Here is an 18859-nt window from a genome sequence, read left to right on the forward strand (position 1 = left end):
AATTCTGCCCTCCTGAGCATCCCTGATTATAATCGCTCCACCATCGGTGGCCGTGCCTTCTGTTGCCTGGGCCCCAAGCTCTGGAACTCCCTCCCTAAACCTCTCCACCTCTCTACCTCTCTCTCCTCCTTCGAGACGCTCCTTAAAACCGACCTCTTTGACCAAGCTATTTGTCACCTGCCGTAATATCTCCTTGTGTGGCTTGGTGCCAAATTTTATCGCATAAAGCTCCTGCGAAGCACCTTGGGACGTTTCACAACGTTAAAGGCGCTATATAAATACAGGGTGTTGATTAAATTCAGCTCGCACTACTGAGTACAGAGTCCTAATTTGAAATGGGTTTAGCCAGGCTCTAACCCAGCTCTTGGTAAAGATGTTCACAGGTTTGTTTAAAGCGCAGTTGTGGCTGTTTTACTCCTGATGCGATTGTTCTGTCTCTGAAGAAGGGGCAATGAGATGAAGACAATTGCTGATAAAGAAAGAAAGTGCTTCACAGACAATGAAGCCCCTTTTTGACGTGTAGTCATTGTTCTAACGTAGACAACTCGACAGCCAAGTTACGCTCAGCAAGAAACCTCAAACAGCAATGACCCCATAATCTGCTTTAATGATGTTTGTTCAGTGACAAATGTTGGCCCCATGACACCAGGGATAACTCCCCTGTTCTTCTTCAAAATAGTGCCATAGGATCTTTTTTACATCCACCTGAGAGAGCAGATGGGGCCTCGAGTTAATGTCTCATCGGAAAGATGGCATCTCCGACAGTGCGGCGCTCCCTCAGTACTGCAGCTCCGACAGTGCAGCGCTCCCTCAGTACTGCCCCTCCGACAGTGCGGCGCTCCCTCAGTACTGCCCCTCCGACAGTGCGGCGCTCCCTCAGTACTGCCCCTCCGACAGTGCGGCACTCCCTCAGTACTGCCCCTCCGACAGTGCGGCGGTCCCTCAGTACTGCCCCTCCAACAGTGCGGCGCTCCCTCAGTACTGCCCCTCCGACAGTGCGGCGCTCCCTCAGTACTGCCCCTCCGACAGTGCGGCACTCCCTCAGTACTGCACCTCCGACAGTGCGGCACTCCCTCAGCACTGCCCCTCCGACAGTGTTGCAGTCCCTCAGCACTGCCCCTCCGACAGTGCTGCAGTCCCTCAGCACTGCACTGGGAGCACCAGCCAGGATTACGTGTTAAGCCTCCACAGAAGGCCTCAAACCCACAACCTTCTGACTCAGCGTGTGAGAGTGCTGCCCACTGAGTCCTATAATATAACAATGTTGCCTACCCCAACACTGGCTCCTCCTACCTCAATAAGCACAAACATTTAACAAAACCCATCGAAGAAAAACAAAGCTGGCACTGAACAACAGCTATCCATCTACATATCTACCCGGATTGTATGCAGTAACCTCTGAACATCAAAGGAAGAACTGGTTAGACCACCCAAACTGGTTGATCAGACAGCGAAATGCCAAGTAACCCTTTAATTACATTAAATTACCTCTAAATTACAACAGTGACTACACTCCAAAAGTACTTCATTGGCTGTAAAGCGCTTCAAGAAGTCCAGTGGTCAGGAAAGGCGCTATATAAATGCAAGTCTTTCTTTTTGGTATAATGATTTTTTTTGTGGTAAATGATTCTCATATTTCTTTGTTTTTTAATGTTTCTTGACAGAAATATGCACCAAGGGTTCATATCCCGCACCAATTCAGAGGCAGACGATCAAAGAAGGCGAACGCCAAGGAGGAACTGCCAAAAAGATAGTTCTAGAAAATAAACTTGAACCTACAGAATAAAACATCCTCTCCGTGATTAATTTCTTCCTGCACGGTTTTAAAAACATACCCATGCCCCAGTGATCCGGAATACTGGTTCCCAGAATACTGGGAGTAAAGTTAGGACCTGTACATTCCTCTGATCTTAGAATCACAAAGTATTTACAGCCCAGGAACAGGCCATTGGGCCCATCGCTCCGTGCCGGGGTTTATGCTCCACACCAGCCCCCTCCCACCCCTCTCCATCTCCCCCCATCACCATATCTTTCTATTCCTTTCTCCCTCGTGTGTTTATCCAGCCTCCCCTTAAATACATCGATACTATTCACCTCAACCCCTCCCTGTGGCAGTGAGTTCCACATTCTCACCACTCTCTGGGTAAAGAAGTTTCTCCTGAATTCCCCATTGGGTTTATCAGTGACTGTCTGATATTGATGGCCCCTAGTTCTGGTCTCTCCCACAAGTGGAAACATCCTCTCCATGTTTACCCTATCGAACCCCTTCATAACGTTAAACATAAGAACATAAGAAATAGGAGCAGGAGTCGGCCATTTGTCCCCTCGAGCCTGCTCTGCCATTCAATAAGATCTTGGCTGATCTGATCATGGACTCAGCTCCAACTCCCTGCCTGCTCCCCATAATGTCCTCTATCAGATCACCCCTCAGCCCTCTCTTTTCCAGAGAACAAAATCCCCCGATCAGCCCCAATGCAGTGACCACGATGATGGTGGGACACGAAGCTAAAGCAGCATTGTCACAGCCAGGCGGGAAACCTGTTCTTTAACTAAAATACTCGACGAGCTTGGATGTTGGTCTGGGAGGCTGCATTCACTCCACCGACTCCATCCCTCTCCCCAGCGTCTGTCTGAGGCTGAACCAGACTGTTCGCAACCTTGGCGTCATTTTTGACCCGGAAATGAGCTTCCGGCCACATACCCATGGCATAACTAAAACCGTGTTTTTTCACCTCCATAACTTCGCCCATCTCAGCTCATCCGCTGTTGAAGCCCTCATCCATGCCTTTGTAACCTCTAGACTTGACTATTTCATCACACTCCTGGCTAGCCTCCCACATTCAACCCTACGTAAACTAGAGGTGATCCAAAACTCGGCAGCCCGTGTCCTAACTCGCACCGAGTCCCAATCACCCATCACCCCCTGTGCTCGCTGACCTACATTGGCTCCCAGTTAAGCAACGCCTCGATTTCAAAATTCTCATCCTTGTTTACAAATCCCTCCATGGCCCTCGCCCCTCCCTATCCCTGATTATAATCGCTCAACCATCGGTGGCCGTGACTTCAGCTGCCTGGGCCCCAAGCTCTGGAACTCCCTCCCTAAACCTCTCCACCTCTCTACCTCTCTCTCCTTCAAGACACTCCTTAAAACCTACCTTACCTGTCAGAATTTCTACTTTTGCTGCTCGGTGTCAAATGTTTTGTCTTGTAACACTCCTGTGAAACGCCTTGGGACATTTTACTCCGTTAAAGGGGCTATATAAATGCAAGTTGTTGTTGTTATTGTTATTGTTGAGCGACATCTTCATTCAAACTGTATTATTCTTTAAACCTAGAGGGTCAGCACCAATGGCCCCCACAACTATTTTTCGGTGTGGGGCACCTTTACCCGGCTGCAAGGGACCTCCACACCACTGCACGGCCGCTCAACACCGAGAGTTCTGGACACGTGTGAATATTATTTTTGTCTGGTTTAAATCAGGCATTGTGTGAATCATTGAGGGAGTAGGTGACACATTCTAGAATCTATTAATATAGGTCTTTACCATTATGGAGGGGTTCGATAAGGCAGAGGTACAGAAGATATTTCCATTTGTGAGAGAGAGTTCAAAACTAACGGTTATTAATATAAGACAGTCACTAATAAACCCAATAGGAAATTCAGGAGGAACTACTTTACCCAGAGAGTGGTGAGAATGTGGAACTCGCTGCCACAGGGAGGGGTTGAGGCGAATAGTATCGATGCATTTAAGGGGAGGCTGGACAAGCATATGGGGAGAAGGGAATAGAAGGATATTCCATTGAATATTTGAAGCTGCACTCCTGGCTGGCCTCCCACATTCTACCCGACGTAAACTAGAGGTGATCCAAAACTCAGCTGCCCGTGTCCTAACTCGCACCGAGTCCCGCTCACCCATCACCCCCTGTGCTCGCTGACCTACATTGGCTCCCAGTCTGGCAATGCCTCGATTTCAAAAATTCTCATTCTTGTTTTCAAAATCCCTCCATGGCCCTCGCCCCTCCCTATCTCTGTAATCTCCTCCAGCCCCACAACCGCCCGAGATGTCTGCACTGCTCTAATTCTGCCCTCTTGAGCATCCCTGATTATAATCACTCCACCATCGGTGGCCGTGCCTTCTGTTGCCTGGGCCCCAAGCTCTGGAACTCCCTCCCTAAACCTCTCCGCCTCTCTACCTCTTTCTGCTCCTTTAAGATGCTCCTTAAAACCGACCTCTTTGTCCAAGCTTTTGGTCATCTGTCCTAATATCTCCTTATGTGGCTCGGTGTCAAATTTTGTCTGGTAATCGCTGCTGGGAAGCACCTTGGGATGTTTACTACAGGGGTCATAGTCTAAGGATAAGGGGCAGGCCATTTAGGACCGAGATGAGGAGAAACTTCTTCACTCAGAGAGTTGTTAACCTGTGAAATTCCCTGCCGCAGACAGTTGTTGAGGCCAGTTCATTGGATATATTCAAGAGGGAGTTAGATGTGGCCCTTACGGCTAAAGGGGTCAAGGGATATGGAGAGAAAGCAGGAAAGGGGTACTGAGGGAATGATCAGCCATGATCTGATTGAATGGTGGTGCAGGCTTGACGGGCCGAATGGCCTACTCCTGTACCTATTTTCTATGTTTCTATGTAAAGGCGCTATATAAATGCAAGTTGCTATTGTAGGTCCGCTGAGGGGGTGAGATGAAGAGGGGTCAGAGGGGGCTGGTGTGGAGCATAAACACCGGCACGGAGCCATGGGGCCAAATGACCTGTTTCTGTGCTGTATGTTCTATGTCATTTATTTGGGGCTTTTAATTAAAGCATAGTCCTCTGATACACTCATTTAATCTGCATCCAGGTGGCAAAGCATATCACAGCTTGCAGCAAGACAAATACCGTACACATTGATTCCGCTCGATCAGCAAGACAGAAGCTCTGCCACTCCTGGCATAAGCTCCGCACGTTAATCCCCCGCTCCACACCCCTCATCAGCTTCCCGGGAGTGCACAGATGCTGACTGATGATCTGATTGGGGCCTTTAAAATCAAGGGATTCAATAGGGTAGTTAGGGAGGTACTTCTCCAGGTAGGGTGTGTCCAAAATAAAGGGGACACAATCTTACAATGAGACCTGGGCCGTTCATCATCATCATCATCATCATCATCATAGGCAGTCCCTCGGAATCGAGGAAGACTTGCTTCCACTCTAAAAGTGAGTTCTCAGGTGACTGAACAGTCCAATACAGGAATTACAGTCTGTCACAGGTGGGACAGACAGTGGTTGAGGGAAAGGGTGGGTGGGGAGTCTGGTTTGCCGCACGCTCCTTCCGCTGTCTGCGCTTGGTTTCTGCATGCTCTCGGCGACGAGACTCGAGGTGCTCAGCGCCCTCCCGGATTATCTTCCTCCACTTAGGGCGGTCTTTGGCCAGGGACTCCCAGGTGTCGGTGGGAATGTTGCACTTTATCAGGGAGGCTTTGAGGGTGTCCTTGAAACGTTTCCTCTGCCCACCTGGGGCTCGCTTGCCGTGTAGGAGTTCCGAGTAGAGCGCTTGCTTTGGGAGTCTTGTGTCGGGCATGCGGGCAACGTGACCCGCTCAACTGAGCTGGTCGAGTGTGGTCAGTGCTCCGATGCTGGGGATGTTGGCCTGATTGAGGCAGGAGGCCGTTCACACACAGGGTAGTGGAAATCGTGAACTCTCTCTCTCTCTAAGGGCTGTGGATGCTGGTTCAATTGGAGCTTTCAAGACTGAGAGCAATAGATTGTTGTTGGGTAAAGGTATTGAGGTGTACAGAGCAAAGGCAGGTAAATGGTGCTGAGGTGCAGCTCAGCCGTGATCTCACTGAATGGCGGAGCGGGCTGGAGGGGCTTCTCCCTGTTCCTAACGTTCCGATGTAACTGCTGTTCCATTGTGAACAATACCAGAACCTGTTCGACCCTGCACTGAGCTGCAAATCCCACATTCTCACCAACACCAAGACCATCCAATTACACCTCTGGTAATACTGCCCGGCTTTTGTTTTTACTCATTCTTGGGATGTGGGCGTTGCTGGCAAGGCCGGCATTTATTGCCCGTCCCTAATTACCCCGAGACAGTGGTGATGCTCCTTCAACTTGCACCGCTGGTTTGATACAAACTGAGTGTGTCACTGGGTCACTTCACAGGGGTATTAAGTCAACCACGTTGGTGTGGGACTGGAGTCACGTATCCCTCTCTTCTCTCTCTCTTCAGCAGTCCCCCGGAGTCGAGGAAGACTTGCTTCCACACTAAGATGAGTTCCCAGGTGACTGATGAGACCAATGCGGGACCTACAATCTCTCTGTCACAGGTGGGGCAGACGGTGGTTGGAGGGACGGGTGGGTGGGGGGCTTGGGATGTTGTGCGCTCCTTCCGCTGTTTGTGCTTGGTCTCCGCGTGCTCCCGGCGAAGAGACTCGAGGCGTTCGGTGCCTTCCCGGATGCTTCTCCTCCACTTTGGGCGGTCTTGGGACAGGGATTCCCAGGTGTCGGTGGGGATGTTGCATTTTTCGAGGAGGGTGTCCTTGAAACGTTTTCTCGGCCCCCCCCCGCCCCCTGGGGTTCGCCTGCCGTGACGTAGTTTGGATTAGAGCGCTTGTTTTGGGAGTCTAGTATCGGGCATGCAGACAATGTGGCCTGCCCATCGGAGCTGGTCGGGTGTGGGCAATGCCTCGATGCTGAGAATGTTGGCCTGAGAGAGAACGCTGACTTTGGTGCGCCTATCCTGCCAATGGATTTGCGGAGGCAGCGTTGTCTACTGTACACAGTCCACCTTCAGTGCACTAGCGCAGCCTTCGGCCGCCTGAGGAAGAGAGTGTTTGAAGACCAGGACCTCAAACCTGACACCAAGCTCATGGGCTACAGGGCAGTGGTGATACCCGCCCTCTGATATGTTTCAGTCACATATAGGCCCAGACCGGCTACGGTCAGCAGCTTTCCTTCCCCAAAGGGACATCGGGGAACCAGTTGGGTTTTTACGACAATCCGACAGCTTCTTGGTCACTTTTACTGACACCAGCTTTTTGATTTTTTATACTGAATTAAAATTCTCAAACTGCCCTGGTGAGATTTGAACTCATGTTCTCACGATTATTAGTCCAGGCCCCTGGATTACGACCTCATCGGCTCTCCCGCTGAAACTGACAGACGCACGTTTGTCATCTCCCGACCCAGCAATTCCAGAACACTCTCTGCCAACACAATTCTTATCCTGTGTAAAGTACAACTAAGAAAGAAAGACTTGCATTTCTGTAGCGCCTTCCATGACCACCGGATGTCCCAAAGCGCTTTACAGCCAATGAAGTACTTTCGAAGTGAGTCACTGTTGTAATGTGGGAAACATGGCAGTCAATTTCTGCACAGCAAGCTCCCACAAACAGCAATGTGATAATGACCAGATAATCTGTTTCAGTGATGTTGATTGAGGGATAAATATGACCCAGGACACCGGGAATAACAGCCCTGCTCTTCTTCAAAATAGTGCCATGGGATCTTTTATGTCCACCTGAGAGAGCAGACGGGGCCTCGGTTTAACGTCTCACCTGAAAGACAGCACCCCCGACAGTGCAGCGCTGCCTCAGTATTGCCCCTCCGACAGTGCAGCACTCCCTCAGTACTGCCTCTCCGAAAGTGCGGCACTCCCTCAGTGCTGCCCCTCCGACAGTGCGGCACTGCCTCAGTACTGCCCCTCCGACAGTGCAGCGCTCCCTCAGTACTGCCCCTCCGACAGTGCGGCACTCCCTCAGTACTGCCCCTCCGGCAGTACGGCACTCCCTCAGTACTGCCCCTCCGACAGTGCGACACTCCCTCAGTACTGCCCCTCCGACAGTGCGGTACTCCCTCAGTACTGCCCCTCCGACAGTGCAGTGCTCCCTCAGTACTGCCCCTCTGACAGTGCAGCACTCCCTCAGTACGGCACTGGAGTGTCAGCCTAGATTTTTGTGCTCAAGACCCTGGAGTGGGACTTGAACTCACAACCTTCTGACTCAGAGGCGAAGGAATGCCACCCACTGAGCCACAGCTGACACTGTGATATAGAGAGCCCTATATAACTCTGAGAGGGTGAGCATTCTCACATTCATCACATAAGCTTTAAATAAGGTATGGTGCAAGCTATTAACAGAGCCTTCTAGCATCTACTTGGAGTTTTCAATTAAAGAAAATTGCTCTCATGCCCTCAGTTAATGTGCTGTGTGTAATAAACACTGGGGTAAGGTGTCGAGAGTTGAACATAAGAAATAGGAGCAGGAGTAGGCCATACGGCCCCTCGAGCCTGCTCCGCCATTTAATACCATCATGGCTGATCTGATCATGAACTCAGCTCCACTTCCCCACCCGCTCCCCATAACCCCTTATTCCCTTATCGGTTAAGAAACTGTCTCTCTCTATCTTAAATTTATTCAATGTCCCAGCTTCCACAGCTCTCTGAGGCAGCCAATTCCACAGATTTACAACCCTCTGAGAGAAGAAATTTCTCCTCACTTCTGTTTTAAATGGGCGGCCCCTTATTCTAAGATTATGCCCTCTAGTTCTAGTCTCCCCCACCAGTGGAAACATCCTCTCTGCATCCACCTTGTCAAGCCCCCTCATAATTTTATACGTTTCGATAAGATCACCTCTCATTCTTCTGAATTCCAATGAGTAGAGGCCCAACCTACTCAACCTTTCCTTATAAGTCAACCCCCTCATCCCCGGAATCAAGCTAGTAAACCTTCTCTGAACTGCTTCCAATGCAAGTATATCCTTTCGTAAATATGGAAACCAAAACTGCACGCAGTATTCCAGGTGTGGCCTCACCAATACCTTATATAACTGTAGCAAAACTTCCCTGCTTTTATACTCCATCCCCTTTGCAATAAAGGCCAAGATTCCATTGGCCTTCCTGATCACTTGCTGTACCTGCATACTAACCTTTTGTGTTTCATGCACAAGTACCCCCAGGTCCCGCTGTACTGCGGCACTTTGCAATCTTTCTCCATTTAAATAATAACTTTCTCTTTGATTATTTCTGCCAAAGTGCATGACCTCACACTTTCCAACATTATACTCCATCTGCTAAATTTTTGCCCATTCACTTAGCCTGTCTATGTCCTTTTGCAGATTATTTGTGTCCTCCTCACTCATTGCTTTTCCTCCCATCTTTGTATCGTCAGCAAATTTGACTACGTTACACTCAGTCCCTTCTTCCAAGTCGTTAATATAGATTGTAAATAGTTGGGGTCCCAGCACTGATCCCTGTGGCAGCCCACTAGTTACTGGTTTCCAACCAGAGAATGAACCATTTATCCCGACTCTCTGTTTTCTGTTAGTTAGCCAATCCTCTATCCATGCTAATATATTACCCCCAATCCTGTGAATTTTTATCTTGTGCAGTAACCTTTTATGTGGCACCTTGTCAAATGCCTTTTGGAAGTCCAAATACACCACATCCACTGGTTCCCCTTTATCCACCCTGTTTGTTACATCCTCAAAGAATTGCAGCAAATTTGTCAAACATGACTTCCCCTTCATAAATCCATGCTGACTCTGCCTGACTGAATTTTGCTTTTCCAAATGTCTTGCTACTGCTTGTTTAATAATGGACTCCAACATGTTCCCAACCACGGATGTTAGGCTAACTGGTCTATAGTTTCCTGCTTTTTATCTGCCTCCTTTTTTAAAGAGGCAGACAAGGAACCTCAAACAAACTGATAGTACCAGGCTGCACTCAGCACGGGCCCCGCTCTATTAACAGTTATTAATAACAATAACTTTCACGCTTCACAACTGTGTTACAGACAAACAGATAAATTTGACACCGAGCCACAGAAGAATTTAAGGCAGGTGACCAAAAGCTGGTTTAAAGAGGTAGGTTTTAACGAGCGTCTTAAAGGAGGAGAGGTAGAGAGGCGGAGAGGTTTAGGGAGGGAGTTCCAGAGCTTGGGGCCCAGGCAGCTGAAGGCACGGCCACCAATGGTGGAGCGATTATAATCAGGGATGTTAAAGAGGGCAGAATTTGAGGAGCGCAGACATTTTGTGGGATAGTGAGGCTGTAAAAGATTACAGCGATAGTGAGGGGCAAGTCCATGGAGTGATTTGTAAACACGGATGAGAATTTTGAAATTGAGGTGTTTTTTAATTGGGAGCTAATGTAGGTCAGAAAGCACGGGGGTGATGGGTGATCATGGCTTGGTGCGGGTTGGTACACAGGTTGCTAAGTTTTGGATGACTTCGAGTTTACGTCGTGTGGTATGTTGTAAAACATAAAAACAGATAGTAAAAGCTTTTACAGATATATAAAAAGGAAAAGAGTGACTAAAGTAAATGTTGGTCCTTTAGAAGATGAGAAGGGGGATTTAATAATGGGAAATGTGGAAATGGCTGAGACCTTAAACAATTATTTTGCTTCGGTCTTCACAGTGGAAGACACAAAAACCATGTCAAAAATTGCTGGAAAGGGAGGACCTTGAGTCAATCACTATCACGAGGGGGGTAGTGCTGGACAGGCTAATGGGACTCAAGGTAGACAAGTCCTCTGGTCCTGATGAAATGCATCCCAGGGTATTAAAAGAGATGGCGGAAGTTATAGCAGATGCATTCGTTATAATCTACCAAAATTCTCTGAACTCTGGGGAGGTACCAGCGGATTGGAAAGCAGCTAATGTAACGCCTCTGTTTAAAAAAGGGGCAGACAAAAGGCAGGTAACTATAGGCCGGTTAGTTTAACATCTGTAGTGGGGAAAATGCTTGAAGCTATCATTAAGGAAGAAATAGCAGGACATCTAGATAGGAATAGTGCAATCAAGCAGACACAACATGGATTCATGAAGGGGAAATCATGTTTAACTAATTTACTGGAATTCTTTGAGGATATAACGAGCATGGTGGATAGAGGTGTACCGATGGATGTGGTGTATTTAGATTTCCAAAAGGCATTCGATAAGGTGCCACACAAAAGGTTACTGCAGAAGATAAAGGTACGCGGAGTCAGAGGAAATGTATTAGCATGGATAGAGAATTGGCTGGCTAACAGAAAGAGAGAGTTGGGATAAATGGGTCCTTTTCAGGTTGGAAATCGGTGGTTAGTGGTGTGCCACAGGGATCGGTGCTGGGACCACAACTGTTTACAATATACATAGATGACCTGGAGGAGGGGACAAAGTGTAGTGTAACAAAATTTGCAGATGACACAAAGATTAGTGGGAAAGCGGGTTGTGTAGAGGACACAGAGAGGCTGCAAAGAGATTTAGATAGATTAAGCGAATGGGCTAAGGTTTGGCAGATGGAATACAATGTCGGAAAATGTGAGGTCATTCACCTTGGAAAATAAAACAGTAAAAGGGAATATTATTTGAATGGGAAGCAATTACAACATGCTGTGGTGCAGAGGGACCTGGGGGTCCTTGTGCATGAATCCCAAAAAGTTAGTTTGCAGGTGCAACAGGTAATCAGGAAGGCAAATGGAATGTTGGCCTTCATTGCGAGAGGGATGGAGTACAAAAGCAGGGAGGTCCTGCTGCAACTGTACAGGGTATTGGTGAGGCCGCACCTGGAGTACTGCGTGCAGTTTTGGTCACCTTACTTAAGGAAGGATATATTAGATTTGGAGGGGGTACAGAGACGATTCACTAGGCTGATTCCGGAGATGAGGGGGTTACCTTATGATGATAGATTGAGTAGACTGGGTCTTTACTCGTTGGAGTTCAGAAGGATGAGGGGTGATCTTATAGAAACATTTAAAATAATGAAAGGGATAGACAAGATAGGCAGAGAGGCTGTTTCCACTAGTCGGGGAGACTAGAACTAGGGGGCACAGCCTCAAAATACGGGGGAGCCAATTTAAAACCGAGTTGAGAAGGAATTTCTTCTCCCAGAGGGTTGTGAATCTGTGGAATTCTCTGCCCAAGGAAGCAATTGAGGCTAGCTCATTGAATGTATTCAAATCACAGTTAGATAGATTTTTAACCAATAAGGGAATTAGGGTTATGGGGAGCGGGCGGGTAAGTGGAGCTGAGTCCACGGCCAGATCAGCCATGATCTTTTTGAATGGCGGAGCAGGCTCGAGGGGCTAGATGGCCTACTCCTGTTCCTAATTCTTATGTTCTTATGAATGTGGAAGGCCGGCCAGGAGTGAGTTGGAGTAGTCAGGTCTCGAGGTAACAAAGGCATGAATGAGGGTTTCAGCAGCAGAAGAGTTGAGGCAAGGGCGGAGGCAGGCAATGTTTCTGAGGTGGGAAAAGGCAGTTTTAATCGCCAGTAATATTGGTTGTATGTTATTTTTTAGCGGGTTTTGACGTGTAGGAAGCTCATACAATGAATGTTCCAGGCACATATAAGATATGTGTGAATTGATATCTTTCATTGAAGTCCGGCCGAGTAGGGAGAAACGCGGTCATCGTCATAGCAAGTGTTCTGATCGGGAACGCACTGCCTGAAAGGTCGATGGAAGCAGATTCAATCGTAACTTTCAAACTGGGAATTGGAAAAGGAAAAATTATCATGGCTGTGGGGAAAGAGCGGGAGGAGTGGGACTGATTGGATCGCTCGCTCACAGAGCCGGCACAGGCACGATGGGCCGTATGGCCTCCTGATGTGTTATAAGTAGAAAGAAATGCTTTCTGGTTGTGTGAAACAGGCCTCAATGAGTCATTTTCCCCTTGAGGACCCTCCTGGAAAACTGACAGCTCATCTCTGACAAGTGGCATAAACATTGCGAATATTTGGTTGGAGCTGTGAGTGTTCGCAAATGAGACAACATCATCTGAATTGCAGAGACCAGCAAAAAATAGTCTCTTTACAGGCAATGACTATCTCCAACAAGCAAGAGTCTAACCACCGCCCCTTGACATCCAACGGCATTACCATCGCCGAATCCCCCACCATCAACATCCTGGGGGTCACCATTGACCAGAAACTTAACTGGACCAGCCACATAAATACTGTGGCTACAAGAGCGGGTCAGAGGCTGGGTATTCTGCGGCGAGTGTCTCTCCTCCTGACTCACCAAAGCCTTTCCACCATCTACAAGGCACAAGTCAGGAGTGTGATGGAACACTCCCCACTTGCCTGGATGAGTGCAGCTCCAACAACACTCAAGAAGCTCGACACCATCCAGGACAAAGCAGCCACTTGATCGGCCCCCCATCCCCCACCTTCAACATTCACTCCCTCCACCACCGGCACACCGTGGCTGCAGTGTGTACCATCTACAAGATGCACTGCAGCAACTCGCCAAGGCTTCTTCGGCAGCACCTCCCAAACCCGCGACCTCTACCACCTAGAAGGACAAGGGCAGCAGGTGCATGGGAGCACCATCACCTCCAAGATACACACTATCCTGACATGGAAATATATCGCCGTTCCTTCAGCATCACTGGGTTAAAATCCTGGACCTCCCTCCCTAACAGCACTGTGGGAGCACCTTCACCACACGGACTGCAGCGGTTCAAGAAGGCGGCTCACCACCACCTTCTCAAGGGGCAATTAGGGATGGGCAGTAAATGTTGGCCTTGCCAGCGACTCTCACAACCAATGAACGAATAAAAAAAAAAGTATTTACAGCACAGAACCGGACCATTCGGCCCAACTGGTCTACGTCGGTATTTATGCTTCACACGAGCCTCCTCAACCCTACTTCATCTCACTCTATCTAGGCTGACCCTCCCAGTGCAGTACTGAGGGAGTGCTGCATTGTCGGAGGGGCAGTACTGAGGGAGCGCTACACTGTTGGAGAGGAAGTACCGAGGGAGTGCTGCACTGTCGGAGGGGCAGCACTGAGGGAGCTGCACTGTCGGAGGGGCAGCACTGAGGGAGTGCTGCACTGTTGGAGAGGAAGTACCGAGGGAGTGCTGCACTGTCGGAGGGGCAGTACTGAGGGAGCTGCACTGTCGGAGGGGCAGCACTGAGGGAGTGCTGCACTGTCGGAGGGGCAGTATTGAGGGAGTGCTGCACTGTCGGAGGGGCAGTATTGAGGGAGTGCTGCACTGTCGGAGGGGCAGTACTGAGGGAGTGCTGCACTGTCGGAGGGGCGGTACTGAGGGAGTGCCGCACTGTCGGAGGTGCAGTACTGAGGGAGTGCTGCACTGTCGGAGGGGCAGTACTGAGAGAGTGTTTTCGGATGAGACATTCAACCAAGCTCCACGTGCCCTCTCAAGCGGATGTTATAAATCGCATGGGACTGTTTCGAAGAGAAGGGGTGTTTTCCCCTATGTGTCCTGGCCAATATTTATCCGTCAATCAACATCACTAAAACAGATTATCTGGTCAATATCGCAGTTTATGGGAGCTCGCTGTGCGCAAATTGGCTGCCATGCTTCCTTCATTACAACAGTGACTACACTCCAAAAGTACCGTCATTGGCTGTAAAGTGCTTTCCCTGAGGTCATGAAAGCTGCTATATGCAAGTTATTTTTTCCTATCACCATATCCTTCTATTCCTTTCTCCCTCATGTGTTTATCCAGCTTCCCCTGAAATATATCGATACTATTCACCTCAACCTCTCCCTGTGGCAGCGAGTTCCACATTCTCACCACTCTCTGGGTAAAGAAGTTTCTCCTGAATATTCCCCATTGGATTTATTAGGGACTATCATATTTATGGCTCTTTGCAGGTTCCTTGGCTCTGTCCCAGTAAAGGAGCATAATGAAACGTCTCCTTATCCTGTTCAGGAGGCTACAAGCACTCCATGCAACTGATGCTTATTTTTGGTACTCCTGCAATGGGTTACATTACTCATGTTTCCCGCAGCCTGTCACATCGGGAGACCCTGCTTTGCCCAATCAACCCTTGCCCTGCCTGCAACAGCCCATCTTACGCGCTGTCCCTGGGTCGCGCAAAGCCCCGCTGGGCGCTGTAGTTTTGCGGGGGCCGCGAATGCAGGCGGCGGACGGGGCGGCGGACTACAACTCCCAGCGGCCTCTGCGAGCGCCGGGGGCGCAGAGAAACAATGTCAACAGAGGCTGGCCGCGCATGCGCGGGACTCACCTAGGTCCAAACAGCAGGAGGCTCAGATTCCCAGAGCAAAGGGGATAATGCCAATAAAACCAGGGCCGTTTTGCGGGGGCCGCGAATGCAGGCGGCGGACGGGGCGGCGGACTACAACTCCCAGCGGCCTCTGCGAGCGCCGGGGGCGCAGAGAAACAATGTCAACAGAGGCTGGCCGCGCATGCGCGGGACTCACCTAGGTCCAAACAGCAGGAGGCTCAGATTCCCAGAGCAAAGGGGATAATGCCAATAAAACCAGGGCCAGGGGTGAATAATCCCAATAACACCAGGGTCAGGGGGGCAAATATCCCAATAACACCAGGGCTTGGGGGACAAATACCCCAATAACAGTAGGGCCGGGGGGGCAAATATCCCAATAACACCAAGGTCAGGGGGTAATAATCCCAATAACACCAGGGTCAGGGGGGCAAATATCCCAATAACACCAGGGTCAGGGGGGAATAATCCCAATAACACCAGGGTCAGGGGGGCAAATATCCCAATAACACCAAGGTCAGGGGGAATAATCCCAATAACACCAGGGCCAGGGGGAAATAATCCCAATAACACCAGGGCCAGGGGGATAATCCTTCCCGCAAAAAGCAGCCTCTCAAAATCAACCATTAAAAATAGACACATCAAAGGTGTATTTATTTCTCTATATATATTTTTTTCTCAGTTATAATTTAGTGACTAATATAGGTCATCCATTATGGTGAATGAATTCAAAGTTAAATCATCTGTATGTGTGAGGGCCTTAACCTGCAAAAATCCTTCAAGTCGTCAATGAGAATAGCAACATGTCCCTAAAATAAATAAGAAAACATCGGCAAAATGGATGAGGAACACCACCAGAATCATGCTGTTACCTGAAAGTCGTACAGCGCCACAATATTGACATGTTTTAGTTCCTGAAAAAGAGGAAATATTATCAGCGGTGATAAAACCACAGAATTGAAGAGCTGAAATCCACACTCACAATTAAAGATCTCTGCACTTCTTGTTTAAAAACCGAGGAAATGAGAAAGGTCAACTGAAGCAACGCTCTTACCTTCAGTATTTTGATCTCCTTTCCCAGTAGTGTTTGAGATTTTGCTAGATTTTTCTTGTTGATGCATTTAATCGCAACTTCCCAATCGTGTTTCTGGAACAACATTGGAAATTGCTTGTATCATTTTGGATGGTTTTAAAAAAATTTTACCTCACCATGTTGGGAGTTACACTTCGACCATTGCATGCACGTTCATGTTAAATTATTTGGAGCCTGGATAGAGTGGATAGGGAAGGACCTAGTTCCCCCAGCAGACAGGTCAATAACCAGGGGACAAAGGTTTAAAGTCATTGATAGAAGGATTAGAGGGGAGTTGAGGAGAACTTTCTTCACCCAGAGGGTGGTGGGGGTCTGGAACTCACTGCCTGAAAGGGTGGTAGAGGCAGAAACCCTCACCACATTTAAAAAGTACTTTGGCGTGCACTTGAAGTGCCGTAACCTGCAGGGCTACGGACCGAGAGCTGGAAAGTGGGATTAGGCTGGATAGCTCTTTGTCGGCCGGCACGGACACGATGGGCCGAATGGCCTCCTTCCGTGCCGTAAACTTCTAGGATTCTAAGAGCTGGAAAGTGGGATTAGGCCGGATCGCTCTTTTTCAGCCGGCACGGACACGATGGCCTGAATGGCCTCCTTCTGTGCCCTAAACCTCTGTCAGTTAGACCCAGTTTTATTAAACAATTTGACCTGGGGTGCACACAACAGCCAAAACACTGCGGATGCTGGAAATCTGAAATAAAAAAACAGAAATTACTCAGTGGGTCAGATAGTCTCTGTGTTGATTAATCTGAAACTTGCTGATTTAAAAGAAAATCTGACCAGGTTCAGCTACATAACTTGAAAAAAATGAGTGAGGCACCAATCCATTAAGGGGACTTGTCCTGACATGCCCCCCGCGCTATCATGGAGACAGGTTGCATTCAACTCATTGAATAATGTGATCGCTCTCACCCACCCTCCCAGCAGCTAACCTCCACCACAATTTGCAAGAAATATTTGTCAGAGATAGAAACATCCGGTGCAAATAAAGCAGATGACTGCAGGCTGTGGCAGAAATAACCAGAGGTGTATTGCGGATGCACGTGAACTTGCAGTAATTGCCCACCCCCAACACTGACACTGACCAGCCTGAAATGTACCTCGATATATCGACCCTTGAAGACGACGGCAAAGGCTCCATGCCCGATCAAATCTTTCCTGTTGAACTCGAATTTCCCCACGCTCTCCATGTTTTTCCTCCTCCTGTTCCTTTTGTTGTGATGGTCGTAATTATTTATTTGTAATTAATTTAATTTTTGGTTTAAAATTCCGCCCTAGAGAGAGAGAGAGAGGCTGCGATTAGGGTTTGCCCAGAGCTGGCAGGCAGGCGATAATGTCCAGGCTGCTGTTCCTGCAGAAACAATCTTGTACCCTTGCCATTTCCCTGGGCTGCCGGCCTGTGCTCGCCGATCCCTTTTCGTTCATGTTGGCGAGAGGAGCAGGGTTTTTTTTTTGTGTCCTTGTTGCTGCTGTTGTTCCGGAGGGTAGTGTGGCTGGCGTTGTTCAGAGCTCTCCCCCCATGGTGGAGTTGCTGGCGGGGCTGCCTTGGTCCAGGGAGGTCTCGGTGATCTCTGTGTGTTGTGTGTATCTGTGCAGTATCCTATTTGTGTACAAAGGAAAGTTGCCAGCGACAGAGGGAAACAAAAGCGCTACTTTCCTCGCAACTGTTGCAAAAAATAATTCTGCTGCAGATCCGCGGCCAGGGTCGCAATGCCTCCCCTCCCTCCGCCCACAGTCACACACTTTGTACACAACCTCCTCGTCCTCCCTGGGCTCAGCAAGACTCAGCCCCTCGCTCTGATCACGCACAAAGGAGCCTGTTTGTTTTCTTTCTGCAGTTTGGCTGTGTGTGCGTCTGGAAACGCGCAGGCGCATTATTCTCGGGATATTTTTATATCTATCTTTACGCCAGCCCCCGGCTTTGTGCTGATGAGCGGAAACCCGGGCGGCAGCGAATGGGCAGACAGGAGCAGGCTGTGCTGCAGCCCGGCCGCCTGATCTTAACCCTTTCGCTGCACGCCGCCCCGGCTGGTGCAGTGTCTTGTCTCAGCACTTGCAGTTATCCCAGGCAGCAGACAAGTACCTGTAGAGCAACTTGTGTTTGTATAGCCACAGCTTGGACCTCCCTTGTCCGGGACTCCCTTATCCGGCACCACCCCTCGTCCGGCATGGTTCCGGCGACACGGAGGCACGCGCGCGGATCGTGGCCGATCTCCACCCTGACTTAGGGGCCCGCCGGCACTCGGCCTCCCGACAATCCCCCCCGACACACGGCCCCCCAACAATCCCACCTGACAATCCCCCCGACAATCCCCCCGACAATCCCCCCGACAATCCCCCCGACACACGGCCCCCCAACAATCCCACCTGACAATCCCCCCGACCCTCGGCCCCCCGACAATCCCCCCCCCGACAATCCCCCCGACACTCGGCCCCCCGACACACGGCCCCCCAACAATCCCACCTGACAATCCCCCCGACCCTCGGCCCCCCGACAATCCCCCCCCCGACAATCACCCCGACACTCGGCCCCCCGACAATCCCCCCCGACACACGGCCCCCCAACAATCCCACCTGACAATCCCCCCGACCCTCGGCCCCCCGACAATCCCCCCCCCGACAATCCCCCCGACACTCGGCCCCCCGACACTCGGCCCCCCGACACACGGCCCCCCAACAATCCCCCCGACACTCGGCCCCCCGACACTCGGCCCCCCGACAATCCCCCCGACAATCCCCCCGACACTCGCCCCCCCAACAATCCCCCCGACACACGGCCCCCCAACAATCCCCCCCGACAATCCC

The 18859-nt window shown here is 49.8% G+C and overlaps 1 protein-coding gene across 4 annotated transcripts in view; it reads right to left on the reverse strand.

Annotated features, from left to right (window-relative positions):
* The window catches only part of ulk1b (unc-51 like autophagy activating kinase 1), a 133993-nt gene extending 116089 nt beyond the window's left edge, over window positions 1-17904 (reverse strand). For all 4 annotated transcript variants that reach the window (XM_070888138.1, XM_070888136.1, XM_070888139.1 and 1 more), the window contains exons 1-3: window positions 17155-17904; window positions 16019-16111; window positions 15837-15878 (exon numbers count right to left, since the gene is read on the reverse strand). In XM_070888138.1, the coding sequence (XP_070744239.1) occupies window positions 15837-15878; window positions 16019-16111; window positions 17155-17244 (225 nt within the window). In that variant the 5' untranslated portion in view covers window positions 17245-17904. The remainder of the gene's footprint in view (window positions 1-15836; window positions 15879-16018; window positions 16112-17154) is intronic.
* Between the last annotated feature and the right edge of the window lie 955 nt (window positions 17905-18859).

The sequence above is a fragment of the Pristiophorus japonicus genome, chromosome 8 (genome assembly GCF_044704955.1).
Source record: "Pristiophorus japonicus isolate sPriJap1 chromosome 8, sPriJap1.hap1, whole genome shotgun sequence".
Lineage (NCBI taxonomy): Eukaryota > Metazoa > Chordata > Chondrichthyes > Pristiophoridae > Pristiophorus > Pristiophorus japonicus.